General features: G+C 41.4%; 1 protein-coding gene across 2 annotated transcripts in view; it reads right to left on the reverse strand.

Moving 5' to 3' along the window:
• OCA2 (OCA2 melanosomal transmembrane protein) overlaps positions 1-20,269 on the reverse strand; it is a 561,894-nt gene that overhangs the window by 191,231 nt on the left and 350,394 nt on the right. For both annotated transcript variants that reach the window (XM_064570041.1, XM_064570040.1), the window contains one exon: positions 7,054-7,147. In XM_064570041.1, coding sequence (XP_064426111.1) covers positions 7,054-7,147 — 94 coding nt within the window. The remainder of the gene's footprint in view (positions 1-7,053; positions 7,148-20,269) is intronic.

Below are 20,269 nucleotides of genomic sequence, written 5' to 3' on the forward strand. Positions count from 1 at the left end.
GGTGATTGCTGTGAATTGTGTAAGACTGTTGAATCACAGACCTGTACCTCTGAAACAAATAATACATTATATGTTAAAAAAGAAGAAGATAGCAGGAAGGGAAAATTGAATCGGGCGAAGTCGGAGGGGGAGACGAACCTTAGAGACTATGGACTCTGAGAAACAAACCGTGGGTTCTGGAGTGGATGGGGGTGGGGGTATGGATTAGCCTGGTGATGGGTATTAAAGAGGGCATGTACTGCATGGAGCACTGGGTGTAGTATGCAAACAATGAATCATGGAACACTACATTAAAAACTAATGATGTAATGTATGGTGATTAACATAATAAAAAGAAATAGCCAAGAAGAAAAAAAGAGAGAGAGAGATCCTAGGAGAGAACCCAAAGGGGAGTGGCGGTATCCCCACCATGAGCAGGATCCCACACTGTGTTGCTATCTCTGAGATTTGGGCCCAAGTGCCAGGACCAGAGAGTCCTTCAGAGCTAAAGGCAGCCCAGTTAACAGGCAGCAATGGATGGGGACCCACTCTTAGAGGGGCAAGGACCTGGATCCTAACAATAATCTGAGTGAGCTCAGAAGCAGACCCATCCCAGAGCTACCAGAAAGGAGCACAGCCTGGGGACACCTTGATCTTGGCCTCATGAGACTTTAAGTAGAGATGCAGCTGAGCCACCCTTACCTGGAAGACAAGAAACATGAGATAATAGATAAAGTTTGTCTATGTGTTATGGTAGTGATAGAAAGCTCATGCAGGTGTTCCCAGGATTCCAGGACCATTCTGAGACCTCTTGTCTCAGACACCCGCTAGAACTGAGTCTATATTTTCATCTCAATTCTGACATCTGTCTCTACCTCCCTCCCTGATATCCATTAGCTTCTTGCTAACTTCCCAACCCTAGGCAGCTCTCCTTTCCACCCCAGCAGGCTGCTCTCTGTGGACATATCAGCTCATATCCTCTGGGGACTCATGGGGAATCTATTCTTGGAGAGACAGGAGATGCATAGCAGACATGAGGTCAGAGAGGCCAAGAGAAATGCTCAGAGGGCTGGGGTCACCAGGCCATGACCAGGTAGTAGGGTTTCCCCAAGGAAGAGGAGATTTAGGAGGCACCATGAGAATGAGAAGAAACAACCAGTTTCAACAAGGCCTGGGGGCATATGCAGGCTGAGTGTGGGGTGAGTTCTGCTGAAGGATTTGAGAAGGACAAGACCAGATGTCTGCTCAGTGTCTCCTCGGGGTCAGAGCACTGTGAATTGTGCAAGACTGTTGAATCACAGATCTGTACCTCTGAAACAAATAATACATTATATGTTTAAAAAAAGAAGAAGAATAAGGGGTCAGAAGCATTCTAAAGTCTTGGCATCTCATCTTCACCATGACCCCTGAGATCCCCAGTGTCTCCACGAAGAAACTAAGGCACAGAAAGGCAACACACTGAAATGTCAGGGCTAGGAAGTGACAAGCCCAGGACTAGAATCAGCTGTTTTGACTCCAGAGGAGGATCAGAGAGGGCAAGATTCAATCTTCCTGATATAGGCCCAAGGTCTTTCTGTAGACAGTCATACAGAGCATCTAAAGGTCTTGAGCAGGTGGTGATGTACAAACTCCACAGCAATGATGGCCCCAGACAGCCTCCTCTTGGTGCTGTCATACCAACATATCCATCCCTTGACCCTGCCAGCCAGCTGGCTCCTGCTCTGGGTGAGACCTGCCAGTGAGGTTCTACACCTTGGTGAACCATCATGCCCTGCAATTGTTTCCCAAAGTCTGCCAAGGCCCATGATCCTCAGATGGCCCTACCCTGCCAGCCTCCATTGCAGAGCACGTCCCTCAGTGTCTGGGTGGTATCTGCCATGCCACCACAAACAACGCTACTCCAGGACTTGACATGGAGAGCTCTGCTCCTGGACAGCACGGAGCTTAACACGTGGCCCAGGGTCACATTCAGCAACCTGTGTGAGCTTTAAACTAAAAAGCAACACTTTACTTCTCTCCTGTTAGGGATTAATGATTGAAAAATACCCCTTCCTTTCCAGTTGGTATGAATTCCTCAAGTGCAATAGGCCACTGAACAGAAAATGAAAGGCCCTTTCCATTTCCTGCCTCATGTTGCCAGGGTGCACTGTGCTCATAGGTAAATTTGTTCCAGAGCACTTCTGGATTCAGGGAATGGAATGGGGAGATTTTCAAGGATCCAAGGGAAGGGGTAGCAGCTTGGTCTCTTGGCTTCATGACAACTCAGGCATTATGAGGAGGGTCTGGGTGGGGAAAGAGGGGTAAAGTGAGGAGCCCCATTGCTCAAACTCTTTCCTTAGAGAGAAGACAAGGCAGAGAAATGAGCAAGGACTGGGCTGACTGCTCTCATGTAAGGCAGTTGTTCGGCTTTTGTACATCTGACTCCTAGCCACATTTTCAGGAACACAGCACAGATGGCATAATTGCTATTCCCCAAAAGCCTTTTCTACCCTGGGATATGTCCTCACAGCCTGACCTCCTTCCCCAAGACTTGCCTTTCAGTCACCGTTTGCATGATGTCATTTGGCCTCCTGAATACTTCATAACCTGGGAAGTGGTGCATTAACTTATTAAGTTTCACTGAACACTGTTTCTTTTTTTTTAGTTCTTTATTTAAATTCAATTTAGGTAACATATAGTGTATTATTAATTTCAGGGGTAGAATTTAGTGATTCATCAGTTGCATATAACACCCAGTGCTCATTACATTAAATGCCCTCCTTAATGCCCATCATCCAATTACCCCATCTCCCCAGTCACCTCCACTCCAGCAACCCTGTTTGTTTCCTAGAGTTCAGCATCTCCTGTGGTTTGCCCCCCTCTCTATTTTCATCTTATTTTATTTTCCCTTCCTTTCCCCTATGTTCATCTGTTTTGTTTCTTAAATTCCACATATGAGTGAAATCATATGGTATGTGTCTTTCTCTGACTGATTTAGCTTAGTATAATACCCTCTAGTTCCATCCACATCATTGCAAATGGCAAGATTTCATTCTTTTGGATGGCTGATTCTTTTAAAAATGTTTTTAGCTACAGGTAACAGAAAATCTGAATAACAGTGGTTTACACACAAAGGAAAATAATCCTCCCATGTAACAAGAAGTCTGGGGGTGGAGGGCTGCCAAGCATCAGGTCAGTGTCTTGTAAGTAATATCAGAGGTGGATCTTCACAATTCTCTTGGCCTCTCCATCCCATCATAGATGGTTTCATGGTCACATCTAAGGTAGGAAGCATGGAAAAGAACTGGTACCAATACATTTTCATCAGAAGGGCAAAATCTATGTCAAGAGGCTCCCAAACAGGTTTCCCTCATGTCTTATTGGTCAGCAAAATGAGACAAACAGTGTAGACCAGCCACCAGAGCAACTATTTTAGTAGAGGGACACGAAAGAGAAGAGAGTGTTGGGTGTTGGGTTAGCCAGACAGCGGATCCTGCACAAACACATTGGAAATAGAGTATATCAGCAGGTATAATGGGAAGAATGCTAGATTTGGATTCTGAAGATCTCCAAATAAAATAGAAAAGCTTGTCAAGGAAATTAACAACCATAGTATGTTTTATAAGTAGCTAAGACTTCCTGGGTTAGATATATGTTTGTTCCAACTGGGAAAACCAGTCAGCAACATTTACATCAACCAGACTATGTAAATGCCATCCCTGTAGGGCCAAGACATCCACCAGGACCAAGGTCCGATCAAGTCTCATTTCTTGTGTTCTATCATTTGCTTAAGATCATATCTCATTTTAATTTGCTTCAAATTTGAACACTAATATTTTTGTACCATTTTTTGCTGAACCTGGTATTTCTAATTACCTGTTTTCAACATAAAGAGAGCTTAGGAAAACAAACTCTGGAGCTGAACTGCTAGATACCCAGTTTTGAGATTTACTATTGTATGACAATTGGGCAAATTTCTAAGCCTCCATAGAGTTCTAAAATTTCACAAACATGGCATTAGGTATTAGGTATGTTGCTTCTATTCTGGAAAATTTGCTTCTATTGTTTTTTTGGATAAATTCTTTCCTTCACTTCATTCTGTCCTTCCTGAGATTTTTCTTAGAAGTCAAATATTGGATTTCCCATAATGAACTTTTATGTATATTATTTTTCTTCTGTAATTTATTCTTTGACTTTTGCCTCTAGATTCTGGAGTATTTCCTTGACTTTATTTTTCAGTGACGCAATCTATCCATATTTACTTAGTTTAGTAATTATGGATTTAATCAATAAGAACATTCTTCCCTCTGGCTTTTTGTTTTTCTATTATTGTAACTGAAGTTTTACTTTGAGGTAACTATACATTCACATGAAGTTGTAAGGAATAATATGAAGAGATTCCATGTACCATTTACCAGTTTCCCTCAAAGGTAATATAATTCAAAACCATAGTACTATGTCACAATTAGAATACTGACATTGATACAGTCAATATACAGAACATTTTCATCACCAAAATGATCCCTTCTATTGTCCTTTTACAGCCAGATACACTTCCTTCCACCTTGCCCTGTACTTAACCCCCCACTAACCACTAATCTATTCTGCATTTCTACAACTGCATCACTTCAAAAGTATCATATAAATGGAATCATACAGTCTGTAATCTTTTGAGACTGACTTTTTTCACTCTACATAATTCCCTGGAGATTCATTAAGGTTGCCTTGTGTGTCAATACTTAATTTCTTTTTACTGTCAAGTAGCATTCCATGGTAGGGATGTACCACAGTTTGTTTAACTGTTTACTACTGAAGGACATCTGGTTTATTTCTACTTTTTGGCTATCACAAATAAAGCTTCCATCAACATTTGTATGTAGGTTTTGGGTGAACATAAGTTTTCATTTCTGTACAATAAATGCCCAGTTGTGCAATTGCTGGGTTTTATGGTAGTTGCAGGTTAAGTTTCTAAAGACAATGCCAAACTGTTTTCCAGAGTGATGGTACTCTTCTACAGCCCCAGTGATAATGTATAAGTGATCCAGTTTCCCCACATCCTTGTGAATATTTGGTGTTGTTACTATTTTTATTTTAGCCATTCTTATAGGTATGTGATGATATCTTACTGTGCTTTTAATTTACATTTCTCTAATGGCTGCTAATGTTGTATAGCCTTAAAAGTGGTTAAAATTGTAAATTGTATGCCATGTACATTTTGCCACAATTTTTTAAAAAATTTTATTATGTTTTGTTAATCACCATACCTTACATCATTAGTTTTTGATGCAGTGTTCCATGATTCATTGTTTGTGCATAACACCCAGTGCTCCATGCAGTGCGTGCCCTCTTTAATACCCATCACCAGGCTAACCCATCCCCCCACCCTCCCCTCTAGAACCCTCAGTTTCTTTCTCAGAGTCCATAGTCTCTCATGGTTCGTCTCCCCCTCTGATTTCCCCCCCTTCATTTTTCCCTTCCTACTATTTTCTTTTTTTAAAACATATAATGTATTATTTGTTTCAGGGGTACAGGTCTGTGATTCAACAGCCTTGCCACAATTTTTAAAAAAGTAATTCCAAACTGAGTCAATGAAAGACGGTTCCTGACAGAATAAGTGTAGAGTTAACACTCCACACAACTGGGCATCTGCAATCCAGGAACAAGTGTCATTCAATGACCAGAGCTACTATTAAAAAGACCCCAAGGCTTAATACATTTATTATTCATTACAGCTGTATCCCCGCTTTCAAAAGGGCCTCAGTCAACAGGTGTTGATTTATATTTTAGGTTAGTAGCCATATATATGGTCCATATTAACTTCTGTCTTTGATAATCCCATCCGCATTCATTCTACATGTTCTGGGGAATCAGCACTAGCCCAAGAGGCTTCTCACCCTCTGAGACCCAGCTCAAAAGTTTCCTCTCTGGAGGACCTTCTCTGACTTTTCCTCTAGTCTCTCTCTGGTGCTCCTTAAGCACTCTGTGCATTCCACCATGAGAGGACATATCTATTTAAGGTGTAACCTTAGCTTAGGTGACTGTCTCCCCACTCAAAAGCACAATGTCAGGTTATAGCAGATGCTCAGTGAGGTTTAATGAACAAAGTCCCACACAAAGGACACATTTCCAGATGCTCCTGGATTCTGTTTCTATCACTGATGTTAAATGTAGCTGTGGACACAGTTACTGCTTTTCTGGGGACTAATGCTTAAATGGGGGCCATTTTAACAGATCTATAGTCGCATAAGAACTTGAGGTCTCAATTGCTGAATGAGGTGAATTAGCTGCCTCCAGAAATCATAGCAACTTCACTGAATAGCATTAATCCCCTTTATAAACAAAGAGATAAACTAAACAGAAAGTTATTGATTTAACAGAGATCAATCAAAGAACAAAGCAAGCTGATTATCTAAGCATGCCTGGATTTAAGAATAAAAACTTAAAATGTATCTGGTATGTTTATCTAAGATTCTCCAAAATCCTCTTGTGTTCCCAAAGGTGATTAGGCCTCCTAAATATGAGGACTCTAACTCTAACACACCTCCCTCAAAAGATTACCAAAGCCCTCTGTTTGCTCACCAGAGGTTAGTCTCTCCTGACACTTTCACTAATTCACTTCTCAAATTCTCTAAAGGACAATACCCCTCTCCAAAAAAGAAAAAAATTTAATCTTTCTTCTTACTCTTAGGTTAGGGTCTCTAGTTCTTTGTTTACCCATTCATCACTTCCCAACCCCTTATGGAGGATATAAAAACTATAGCTGAGGATGGCTTCTGATTCAAAATCTGTTTCCAAACATAAGCCACATCTGTGTGGGTACAGTGTGGGTGCAGTGTGGGAGCACATTCACTTTGAGATGTCAGTAATGATCGTCCCCAGACTGTGGTCTTGGGATGTCAGGGGACGGTCTGCAGAGGGGGCAAGGGCCAGGCTTCACTTCTAGAATTGCTTCAGTCAAAGCTGAAGGTGGGTTTCTACTCAGGAAATCATCCAAACTCTCCTTAATTTACCTTCAATTAGGCATGTATAAACCATCACTTTGGGGTCACTACAGTGTCAGTGGCCCCTTCCCTGCATGCATCAGCACCCCCTTACCTCCCAGGCAGGCACCAAGGGCCAGGGCATACATGAGTGGTGGTGCAGGCAGGCTGACCTCGGGGTCTTGGCTGAGGTTCAGGAGCACAGGAATCTGTAGAGGAAAAGAGCACTAAAATCACATCCATGGAAACCCAGAGGAGCTTCCCATACTGTAACTGATTTGCAAGATCCAAAGCACTTTTTCAGTAAAATCCCGTAGAACCTCCTGCAGTGGCTGTGACCATAATCATAACCATCTAGCCAGCATTTCTTAGCCCTGCAGTGGACCAAGTCCTATTCTAACTTCATGCATATATCATTTTATCTAATCCTCAAACATCTCTCAGGTGTATTTGTTATTCCTTCAATCAATAGATGAGGAAATCAAGGCATGGAGAGACACTTATCTTATAAGTGACCAAACTGGAACCTGAACACAGTTCTCTGATTCCAAACTGCAAAATGGCAAACCTGTGCTAAACCACTTCTCACCACTGACCTCTGTGCAGTCTTCCCGACCCTGCTGATGTTCTTACGATAACAGGTATCGATTCAATAACTAGAAAGTAGTATTTTCTAGTAAGTCATGCTAGCATCCAGTGTATCTTTCTGACAGATGAATTTTACATTATTGTTATTAAAAAAAAGTAGCAGTTGTGAAGCTTCTGTAAGAAATTTGTGTTCCAAAAGCATATCCCCTTGTGGCTCATGTTGCTAATGGAGGAGAATGTAGCCAGAGGGAGGATATAGCCATGAGGCCTGCTTCCAGCTGGCCTGGGGGGAATGTTGGTCTATATTGTCACTGCTGGGCACCTCAGGGCAGCCCACAAGATGTTAAGGAGGGACCCTTGAATCTGCTGCCTCAGGGAAGTTGCCTTGTGTGAACATCTCTAAAGAGCAGGAGGAGGGGGGGCTCCAATGGTAATCCCTTCAGAAAGGATTTCCCAAAGTCACAAGAAGAAAGCTGAAACCAATGGGAAGATATGTGACATGTGATTTCATTTGCTGTAGAGAATCAGGGGACAGCAGAACCATGCTCTTCTGGAGAGCAGGTCACTTGATGTCATAAAAAGTAATGCCTCGTTGTTTATCTAGGAAGATTGGATTACTCCCTAGTTCTTTATCCCTGCAGTAGGACTCTACATGCATGCCTCTGTGGTGGCCCCCAGTGGGGCCGAAAGATCCATTCCCTCACCCCACTGACATTGGGCTTAGCCAGTGACTTGCTTTGACCAATGAAAGGTAGGTAGACTAGAAAGAAGCATTCCATGTTACTGCAAGACTCTCTGGAGCTTCAGGTTCAGCCATAAGAAGAGTATGCCCTAGGAAATACTGCAGCCCTATGGGGTCCCCAGAGGGAGGACATGCTGAGGGGGCCCCATCAGCCTCAGCAGAGACTGACCAGCAGGCTGCAGCCAACCTGCAGACCTATGCACCTACTGCACACACTCCTCTCTACCAGCCTACTGCACATGTTGCTCGGCCAGCCCTGCATACAGTCCTCCAGAGTTGCCTTGTAAGGTCTGAGAAAGAGCCCTTACTATTTGTTGGGTCATAGGAGCATTTTAAAAAGCTCACTTTTTCATTTTTGGCAGCCCCAAATGTGATGGTGTAGGCTTGTAAGCCCCTTGCAGGCCAGAGTCATTTGAGGACTGCACTGAGGTTAAGGTCGGCCAGGCAGGCCTAGGCCAGGAGGAGAAAATGTTCTCTTCCCCTTACCTCATGTTGCAAGGCCTAAATGCCTGGATCAGCAGGAAGTGGCTCTTGCCTAGCTTAAAGTGTATCTCTCTAAACAGAAGTGTTCTTTCTAAAGACCAAGAACATGTTGTCTCCAAAGGAAGGATGGCTAAGAGAATTCTTTATTCTGCAAGCATAAGCAGGATGTATTTTGTTCTTATTGCATTTCGTGTATATTTCACTTCACAGATGTTGGCTTGATACATTGTTATGTTTATCTGATCTCTACGAGTATATAGCTATGTGAGAAATAAACGGCAGTATGCAGTTGCAAGTGCTGCCTTTGCTCTGCATCCCCTGTGTCCTGGTGATTTCGTAGACCCTTACCCAGGGACCCCAACGCACTAGACGTTGACACCCAAATATTAACTGGAAGAAACAGAAACACCTGGCACAGGAGCCCCTGAGCAGCCCACATGGCTTATTTCAATCTTGGCTTTTGTTGTCTCATAATGAACCCAAATGTTGTCACAAAGGCAGTTTCAAACTTGAAGTTTTGGCTCTTTGGAGGAGCAAGAAAAGTGCAGCTTCACACAGCATTGGGCATTTGTCCTCTGGAAACTTCCCTGACTTTCCCAAAGTGGCTAATGTTTTATATCACATTATGCCCAGAACTTACTTCCATTGTTACATTTATTTTTTAAATTTTATTATGTTAATCACCATACATTATCACAATTCCGGACTTCCAGCTCTCTTACAAAGCTGTCATCATCAACACAGTATGGTACTGGCACAGAAAAAACCCACACAGGTCAATGAAACAGAATAGAGAGCCCAGAAATGGACCCTCAACTCTATGGTCAACTAATCTTTGACAAAGCAGGAAAGAATGTCCAATGGAAGACAGTCTCTTCAACAAATGGTGTTGGGAACATTGGACAGCCACATGCAGAAGAATGAAACTGGACCATTTCTTTACACCACACACAAAAATAGACTCCAAATGGTTGAAAGACCTCAATGTGAGACAGGAGTCCATCCAAATCCTAAAGGAGAACACAGGCAGCAACCTCTTTGACCTCAACTGCAGCAACTTCTTCCTAGAAACATTGCCACTGTTACATTTAATACACACCTTACTCCTCTACCAGGGTGGGACCTTATTACCTTGTCCATGTTCCTTTCTGTCTTAAGGCATTCAATAATTATTCATAAATGATCTATTGCTGCAGTACTTGTCTGTTAATGCTATGTGCACATAGCAGTTCCTATAAGAGACAAAATTCCCTGCCCTCACAGAGCTTACATTAGAGTAAGTGGAGAGACAGAAAAAAAATTAAATAATAAATAAGGATGTCATAGAAGATAGCAGAATAGGAAGCTCCAGAAATCCACCCCTCCACCCAAACAATTATTAAAGACAACAACTATGAAGTAACTGTATAAATTTCCAAGGGCTGCCATAACAAAGTAGCTTGAAACAAGAGAAATACATTGTCTCACAGTTATAAAACTTGAAATCCTGTTAGTAGGGCCATGCTTTCCCTGACAACTCTAGGGGAAGATCCTCCCTGCCTCTCCTAGCTTCTGGTGGTTGCCAACAATCCTTCCTTTCAGGTGCCTTACTCCAGTGACATGGCCAACTTCTCTTTATGTGTCTTCATATGTTCTTCCTTCTTTGCATGCCTGCTTCTGCATCCAAACTCCCCCTTTTTATAAGAATACCAGTCATATTGGATTAGGGCCCATCCCAATGAACTAGTTTTAATTTCAAGATCCCAATGAACTAGTTTTAATTTCAAGATCTTATTTCCAAATAAGGTCACAATTTCAGGAACCTGGGATTAGGAATTTAACCTATCTTTTGGGGAGATACAATTCAATCCATAACAATACAGGTATACTTTCTTTATTGCACTTTCCTTTATGGTGCTTCACAAATACTGCATTGTTTACAAGTTGAAGGTCTGTGCAACCCTTCATGGAGCAAGTCAATTGGCACGCCATTTCTCCAACAGCATTTGCTCACTTTGGATCTCTGTGTCACATTTTGGTAATTTTCACAATATTTCAAGCTTTTTCATTATGATGATTTTTGTTATAGTGATGGTTTTTGAAAGAAATTAAAAGTGCTACTCCAGTGAACACATAAATGATAAGAACGTAAAACAGCTTTATTGCTGATATGGAGAAAGTTTTAGTGATCTGGATAGAAGATCAAACCAGCCACAACATTCCTTTAAGCTAAAGTCTAATCCAGAGCAAGGCCCTGACTCTCTTCAATTCTATGAGAGCTGAGAGGTGAGGTAGCTGTAGAAGAAAAGTTTGAAGCTAGTAGAGGTTGGTTCATGAGATTTAAGGAAAGAAGCTATCTCCATAACATAAAAGTGCAAGGTGAAGCAGCAAGTGCTGATGTAGAAGCTGCAGCAAGTTATCCAGATCTGACTCAGATACTTAATGAAGGTGACTACACTAAATAATAGATTTTTATGTAGACAAAACAGCCTTCTATTGGAAGAGGATGCCATCTAGGATTTTTATAGGTAAAGAGGAAAACTCAGTGCCTGGCTTCAAAGCTGCAAAAGATAGGCTGATTCTCTTCCTAGACGGTAATGCAGCTGATGACTTTAAGTTGAAGCCAATGTTCATTTACTATTCTAAAAATCTGAGGGCCCTTAAGAATTATGTTAAATCTACTCTACCTGTGCTCTAAAAATGGAATAGCAAAGCCTAGGTGACAGCACATTTGTTTACAAAATGGTTTAGTGAATATTTTAAGCCCACTGTTAAGACTTACTGCTCAGAAAAAAAAAAAAGATTTATTTCAAAATATTACTGTTCATGAACAGTTCACCTGGTTATCCAAAAGCTCTGATGGAGATGTACAATGAGATTAATATTGTATTCATGCCTGCTAACACAACATCCATTCTGTAGCCCATGGATCAAGAAATAATTTCAACTTGGGGGTGCCTGGGTGGCTCAGTCATTAAGTGTCTGCCTTCAACTCAGGTCATGATCCCGAGGTCCTGAGATCGAGCCCAGCGTCGGGCTCCCTGCACAGTGGGAAGCCTGCTTCTCCCTCTCCAACTCCCCCTGCTTGTGTTCCCTCTCTTGCTATCTCTTTCTCTGTCAAATAAATAAAATCTTTAAAAATAAAAAAAATTAAAAATTAAAAAAAATAATTTCAACTTTCAAGTCTTATTGTTTAGGAAAAAGTTTTTTTAATATTATAACTGCCATAGTGATTACTCTGATGGTTCCAGGCAAAGTCAATTGGAAACCTTCTGGAAAGGATTCACCATTCTAGATGCCATTAAGAACATTCATGATTCGGGGGGCAGAGCAAGATGGCGGAGGAGTAGGAGACCTGGATTTCGTCTCCTCTCAGGAATTCAGCTGGATAGGGATCAAACCATTCTGAACACCTACAAACCCAACAGGAGATCGAAGAAAGGAATAGCAACAACTCTCTAAACAGAAAAGCGACCACTTTCTGGAAGGTAGGACGTGCAGAGAAGTGAATCTGAGGCAATATTCGGAAGAATAGATGGGGGGAGGGGCCTCCGTCGGCCACTTCTGGCAAGTGATAGAGCCGCGGAGCACAAAATCGGAACTTTTAAAAGTCTGCTCCGCCGAGGGACATCACTCTGGTGGCTAAGCGGGGGGTGGAACCCTCCGGGACAGTGTGGTCTCAGGACCCTCGGGGTCACAGAAAGACCGGGGGTGCCTGAGTGCGGCAGAGCTCCCAGGTGTTGGAGCGGAGAAGCTGGCTGCAGAGACGGAGCTGAGGCGCGGGCTCTCAATTCAGGGTTGTCATAAACCGTGATCCGTGGCACAGTCCGGCCACTGCTCCTCCAGCAGGGACCCAACAAGCGGCAGATCCGGGGAGACTCCCCTTCCTCCCCCTGGTGGAGCCGCGCGGGAGTGCACCACAGGGATCTGCTGGGTTTGGAGACTCCACCCGGGGTCGGGTGCCAGAGATAGAAACGCGCAGTCACAGGCCGGGTGAGCACGGAGTGCAGCCGGAGACCGGGGAGACGGGAGTGACTGACGGCTTTTCTCTGGGGGCTCACTGAGGAGGGGGGCCCCAAGTTCTCGGCTCCTCCGGGGCGGAGATTGGGAGGCCGCCATTTTCAATCTCCGCCTCCAAAGCTGTATGGAAAGCTCGCAGGGAACAAAGCCCCGGAGAGCGAACCCAAGCAGATTACTTAGCCGGGAGGGGGCAAGGGCAGGCAGTTCCGCCTCCGGCAGAGACATTTGGAAACCACGGCAACAGGCCCCTCCCCAGAAGATCAGTGAGAACAGCCAGCCAAGACCAAGTTTACCAATCAATGAGAACGGCAGAACTCCAGCGCTAGGGGAATACTGCACATAGAATTCATGGCTTTTTTACCATGATTCTTTAGTCTTTCAAAGTTAATTTTTTTTTAACTGTCTTTTTGTCTTTTTATCTCTTTTTGAATTTTTCTTTTTCCCTTTTTCAACCAACACCTTATCAATCCCTTTTTTGAAAAAAAACATTTTTATTTTTCATTTTTAGAGTCATATTCTATCCCTTCATAGTAGTTACCCGTATTTTTGGCTTATATATATAAGTTGTTCTCTCTTTAAAATTTTGAGATAGTTTCTTCTAACAGATTAAAATATACCCTAAATCTCTAGTATATGGTGTTTTCTATTCCCCTGCCTGATCACATCCTCTCCCTTTTTTTTTCTTTTTAAATCCTCTTCTTTCTTTTTTCAAACAACTTCTTACCAATTCCTTTTATAAAATTTTTTATAATTTCCATTTTTCCAGTCATATTCCATCCCTTCATCATATCAACCCTTATTTTTGTACATATATAAGTTTTTCTTTCTTTAAAATTTTGGGAGACACTTTCTTCTAAAAGACCAAAATACACCCCAAATCTAGTGTGTGGCACTGATCTATATACCAGCCTGATCATATTTGATCACATTCTGGTTTTGTTGTTGTTGTTGTTGTTTTGTATTGTTTGTTTTGTTTTTTCTTTATCTTTTTCTTTTTTTTCTTTTTCTTTTTCTCTCTTTCCCTTTCTTTTCCCACTGCTTCAGGTCTTTTCTGATTTGTTTAGAGTATATTTTCTGGGGACGTTGTTACTCTGCTAGCATTTTGTTCTCTCATTAATCTATTCTCCTCTGCACAAAATGACAAGACAAAAAAATCACCTCAACAAAAAGAACAAGAGGTAATACTGACTGCCAGGGACCTACTCAATACGGACATTAGTACGATGTCAGATCTAGAGTTCAGAATCATCACTTTAAAGATACTAGCTGTGCTTGAAAAAAATATGGAAGTTATTAGAGAAACCCTTTCTGGAGAAGTAAAAGAACTAAAATCCAACCAAGTAGAAATCAAAAAGGCTATTAATGAGGTGCAAACAAAAATGGGGGCGCTAACTGCTAGAATAAATGAGGCAAAAGAGAGAATCAGTAATATAGAAGATGAAATGATGGAAAATAAAGAAGCTGAGAAAAAGAGAGATAAACAACTACTGGATCACGAGGGCAGAATTCGAGAGATAAGCGATACCATAAGACGAAACAACATTAGAATAATTGGGATCCCAGAAGAAGAAGAAAGAGAGAGAGAGGTAGAACGTATAATGGAGCAAATTATAGCAGAGAACTTCCTTAATTTGGGGAAGGAAACAGGCATGAAAATCCAGGAAGCACAGAGAACCCCATTCAAAATCAATAAAAATAGGTCAACACCCCGACATCTAATACTAAAACTTAGGAATCTCATAGACAAAGAGAAAACCCTGAAAGCAGCTCAGGAGAAGAGATATGTAACCTACAATGGTAGAAACATTAGACTGGCAACACACCTATCCACAGAGACCTGCCAGGCCAGAAAGGACTGGCAGGATATATTCAGAGCACTAAATGAGAAAAGTATGCAGCCAAGAATACTCTATCCAGCTAGGCTGTCATTGAAAATTGAAGGAGAGATAAAAAGCTTCCAGGACAAACAAAAACTAAAGGAATTTGCAAACACAAAACCAGCCCTACAGGAAATATTGAAAGGGGTCCTCTAAGCAAAGAGAGAGCCTAAAAGGAACATAGACCAGAAAGGAACACAGACAATATACGGTAACAGTCACCTGACAGGCAATACAATGGCACTAAATTCCTATTTTTCAATAGTTACCCTGAATGTAAATGGGCTAAATGCCCCAATCAAAAGACATAGGCTATCAGACTGGATTAAAAAACAAGACCCATCGATATGCTGTCTGCAAGAGACTCATTTTAGAACCACAGACACCCCCAGATTGAAAGTGAGGGGGTGGAAAACCATTTACCATGCTAATGGACACCAAAAGAAAGCTGGGTGGAAATCCTTATATCAGACAAATTAGATTTTAAACCTAAGACTGTAATAGGAGATGAGGAAGGACATTATATCCTACTTAAAGGATCTATCCAACAAGAAGATCTAACAATTGTAAATATCTATGCCCCTAACAAGGGAGCAGCCAATTATATAAGCCAATTAAACACAAAAGCAAAGAAACACATCGACAACAATACAATAATAGTGGGGGACTTTAACACCCCCCTCACTGAAATGGACTGATCATCTAAGCAAACGATCAACAAGGAAATAAAGACTTTAAATGACACACTGGACCAAATGGACTTCACAGACCTATTCAGAACATTCCACCCCAAAGCAACGGAATACACATTCTTCTCTAGTGCCCATGGAACATTCTCCAGAATAGATCACATCCTAGGTCATAAATCAGGTCTCAACTGGTACCAAAAGATTGGGATCATCCCCTGCCTATTTTCAGACCACAATGCTTTGAAACTAGAACTCAATCACAAGAGGAAAGTCGGAAAGAACTCAAATACATGGAGGCTAAAGAGCATCCTACTGAAGAATGAATGGGTCAACCAGGAAATTAAAGAAGAATTAAAAAAATACATGGACACCAATGAAAATGAAAACACAACTATTCAAAATCTTTGGGATGCAGCAAAGGCAGTCCGAAGAGGAAAGTATATACCAATACAAGCCTTTCTCAAGAAACAGGAAAGGTCTCAAGTACACAGCCTAACCCTACACCTAAAGGAGCTGGAGAAAGAACAGCAAATAAAGCCTAAACCCAGCAGGAGAAGAGAAATAATAAAGATCAGAGCAGAAATCAATGAACTAGAAACTAAAAGAACAGTAGAACAGATCAACGAAACTAGGAGCTGGTTCTTTGAAAGAATTAACAAGATTGATAAACCCCTGGCCAGACTTATCAAAAAGAGAAGAGAAATGACCCAAATCAACAAAATCATGAATGAAAGAGGAGAGATCACAACCAACACCAAAGAAATACAAACAATTATAAGAACATATTATGAGCAACTCTATGCCAGCAAATTAGATAACCTTGAAGAAATGGAGGCATTCCTAGAGATGTATCAACTACCAAAACTGAACCAGGATGAAATAGAAAACCTGAACAGACCTATAACCACTAAGGAAATTGAAGCAGTCATCAAAAATCTCCCAAAAAACAAAAGCCCAGGGCCAGATGGCTTTCCAGGGGAATTCTACCAAACATTTCAAGAAGAATTAATACCTATTCTTCTGAAACTGTTCCAAAAAATAGAAACGGAAGGAAAACTTCCAAACTCATTTTATGAGGCCACCATTACCTTGATCCCAAAACCAGACAAAGACCCCATCAAAAAGGAGAATTACAGACCAATATCCCTGAAGAACATGGATGCAAAAATTCTCACCAAAATACTAGCCAATAGGATCTAACAGTACATTAAAAGGATTATTCACCATGACCAAGTGGGATTTATCCCTGGGCTGCAAGGTTGGTTCAACATCTGCAAATCAATCAACGTGATACAATACATTAACAAAAGAAAGAACAAGAATCATATGATCCTCTCAATAGAGGCAGAAAAAGCTTTTGACAAAGTACAGCATCCTTTCTTGATCAAAACTCTTCAGAGTACAGGGATCAAGGGTACATACCTCAATATCATAAAAGCCATCTATGAAAAACTTACAGGGAATATCATTCTCAATGGGGAAAAACTGAGAGCTTTCCCCCTAAGGTCAGGAACGCGGCAGGGATGTCCACTATCACCACTGCTATTCAGCATAGTATTGGAAGTCCTAGCCACAGCAATCAGACAACAAAAAGAAATCAAAGGCATCCAAATTGGCAAAGAAGAAGTCAAACTCTCACTCTTTGCAGATGATATGATACTTTATGTGGAAAACCCCAAAGACACCACCCCAAAACTGCTAGAACTCATACAGGAATTCAGTCAGGTGGCAAGATATAAAATCAATGCACAGAAGTCAGTGGCATTCCTATACACCAACAAGACAGAAGAAAGAAATTAAGGAGTCGATCCCATTTACAATTGCACCCAAAACCATAAGATACCTAGGAATAAATATAACCAAAGAGGCAAAGAATCTCTACTCAGAAAACTATAAAATACTCATGAAAGAAATTGAGGAAGACACAAAGAAATGGAAAAACGTTCCATGCTCATGCATTGGAAGAACAAATATTGTGAAGATGTCAATGCTACCTAGAGCAATCTACACATTCAATGCAATCCCCATCTAAATACCATCCACTTTTTTCAAAGAAATGGAACAAATCATCCTAAAACTTGTATGGAACCAGAAAAGACCCCGCATAGCCAGAGGAATGTTGAAAAAGAAAAGCAAAGCCGGCGGCATCACAATTCCAGACTTCCAGCTCTATTACAAAGCTTTCAGAATCAAGACGGTATGGTACTGGCACAAAAACAGACACATAGATCAATGGTCCAGAAATGGACCCTCAACTCTATGGTCAACTCATCTTTGACAAAGCAGGAAAGAATGTCCAATGGAACAAAGACAGTCTCTTCAACAAATGGTGTTGGGAAAATTGGATAGCCACATGCAGAAGAATGAAACTGGACCATTTCCTTACACCACATACAAAAATAGACTCCAAATGGTTGAAAGACCTCAATGTGAGACAGGAGTCCATCAAAATCCTAAAGGAGAACACAGGCAGCAACCTCTTTGACCTCAGCCGAAGCAACTTCTTCCTAGAAACATCGCCAAAGGCAAGGGAAGCAAGGGCAAAAATGAACTATTGGGACTTCATCAAGATAAAAAGCTTTTGCAAAGCAAAGGAAACAGTCAACAAAACCAAAAGACAACCAACAGAATGGGAGAAGATATTTGCAAATGACATATCAGATAAAGGGCTAGTATCCAAAATCTATAAAGAACTCATCAAACTCAACACCCAAAGAACAAAGAATCCAATCAAGAAATGGGCAGAAGACATGAACAGACATTTTTCCAAAGAAGACATCGAAATGGCCAACAGACACATGAAAAAGTGCTCAATATCGCTTGGCATCAGGGAAATCCAAATCAAAACCTCAATGAGATACCAACTCACACCAGTCAGAATGGCTAAAATTAACAAGTCAGGAAACGACAGATGTTGGCGGGGATGCGGAGAAAGGGGAACCCTCCTCCACTGTTGGTGGGAATGCAAGCTGGTGCAGCCACTCTGGAAAACTGTATGGAGGTTTCTCAAAAAGTTGAAAATAGAGCTACCATATGATCCAGCAATTGCACTACTGGGTATTTACCCCAAAGATACAAAAGTAGGGATCCAAAGGGGTACGTGCACCCCGATGTTTATAGCAGCAATGTCCACAATAGCCAAACTGTGGAAAGAGCCAAGATGCCCATCGACAGATGAATGGATAAAGAAGAAGTGGTATATATATACAATGGAATATTATGCAGCCATCAAAAGGAATGAGATCTTGCCATTTGCAACGATGTGGATGGAACTGGAGGGTATTATGTTGAGTGAAATAAGTCAAACAGAGAAAGACATGTATCATATGATCTCACTGATATGAGGAATTCTTAACTGTAGGAAACAAACTGAGGATTCCTGGAGTGGTGGGGGGTGGGAGGGATGGGGTGACTGGGTGATAGACACTGGGGAGGGTATGTGCTCTGGTAAGCGCTGTGAATTGTGCAAGAGTGTTGAATCTCAGATCTGTACCTCTGAAACAAATAATGCAATATATGTTAAGAAAAAAAAAAAGAAGAAGAAGAAGGTAGTGGGAGGGGAAGAATGAAGCGGGGGAAATCGGAGGGGTAGACGAACCATGAGAGACGATGGACTCTGAAAAACAAACAGGGTTCTAGAGGGGAGGGGCATGGGAGGATGGGTTAGCCTGGTGGTGGGTATTGAGGAGGGCACATTCTGCATGGAGCACTGGGTGTTATGCACAAACAATGAATCATGGAACTCTTCATCTAAAACTAATGATGCAATGTATGGGGGTTAACATAAGAATAAAAAAAAAAAGAAATTAAAATCCAAACAGTATCCAGGAAAAAAAAAAAAGAACATTTTGATTCATGGGAATATGTCCAAATATCAACATGAACAGGAGTTTGGAAGTAGCTGATTCCAACCCTCATGGAGGACTTTGAGGGGTTCAAGATTTCACTAGAGGAAGCAACTGTAGATGGGGTGGAAATAGCAAGAGAACTAGAATCAGAAGTGGAGCCTGAAGATGTGACTGAATTGCTGTCATCTCATGATGAAACTTTAACAGATGAGGAGTTGCTTCTTATGGATGAGCAAAGCAAGTGGTTTCCTGAGATGCAATCTACTCATGGTGAAAAGGTTGTGAAGAGTGTTGAAATGACAACAAAGGACTTAGACTATTACATAAATTTAGCTGATAAAAGAGCAGCAGATTTTGAGAGGACTGACTCCAATTTTGAAAGAAGTTCCACTGTGGGTAAAATGCTATCAAAGGGCATCACATGTTACAGGGAAATTGTTCATGAAAGGAAGAGTCCATAGATATGGAAAACTTCATTGTTTTCTTGTTCTAAGAAATTGCCACAGCCACCCCCACCTTCAGCAACTACCACCCTGATGAGTCAGCATCCATCAACATGAAGATAATTCCCTCCACCAGCAAAAAGATTATGGCTCGCTGAAAGCTCAGATGCTGGTTAGCATTTTTAGCAATAAAGTATTTTTAAATTATTTAATGTACATTGTTTTTAGACATAATGCTATTACACACTTAATAGGCTACAATATAGTATAAACATAACTTTATATGCACTAAAAAACAAAAAAAAATGCATTTGACTCACTGAATTGCAATATTTGCTTTATTGTGTGGTCTAGAATCAAACCCACAATGTCTCAGAGGTATGCCTTTAACTATTCTGGAAACCTGGAGTGTGGACAAACACGTGCAGGAGCCAGGGAAGAGATTTAAAAAGAAGCTATTTAATTTTGGCCTTTCTTATACTGGTTACCATTCTCCATACTCCCAGCCCTGTGGCAGATAGCCACCTTTATGTGCAACTTCCAGCTAGCAAGGTGGACAAAAAGGATCTTGTCCTCCAAAAATGGGTATGTGTGTTGATTACTGACCACTGCTTTTGATCCCTGAGGGTCAGCCCAGATGCTGGTCATTGTTTTAATCCCTG

This window comes from Mirounga angustirostris, unplaced genomic scaffold (genome assembly GCF_029215605.1).
Source record: "Mirounga angustirostris isolate CCGP_5_RB_7025 unplaced genomic scaffold, mMirAng1.0.hap1 SCAF_9, whole genome shotgun sequence".
NCBI classification, from domain to species: domain Eukaryota; kingdom Metazoa; phylum Chordata; class Mammalia; order Carnivora; family Phocidae; genus Mirounga; species Mirounga angustirostris.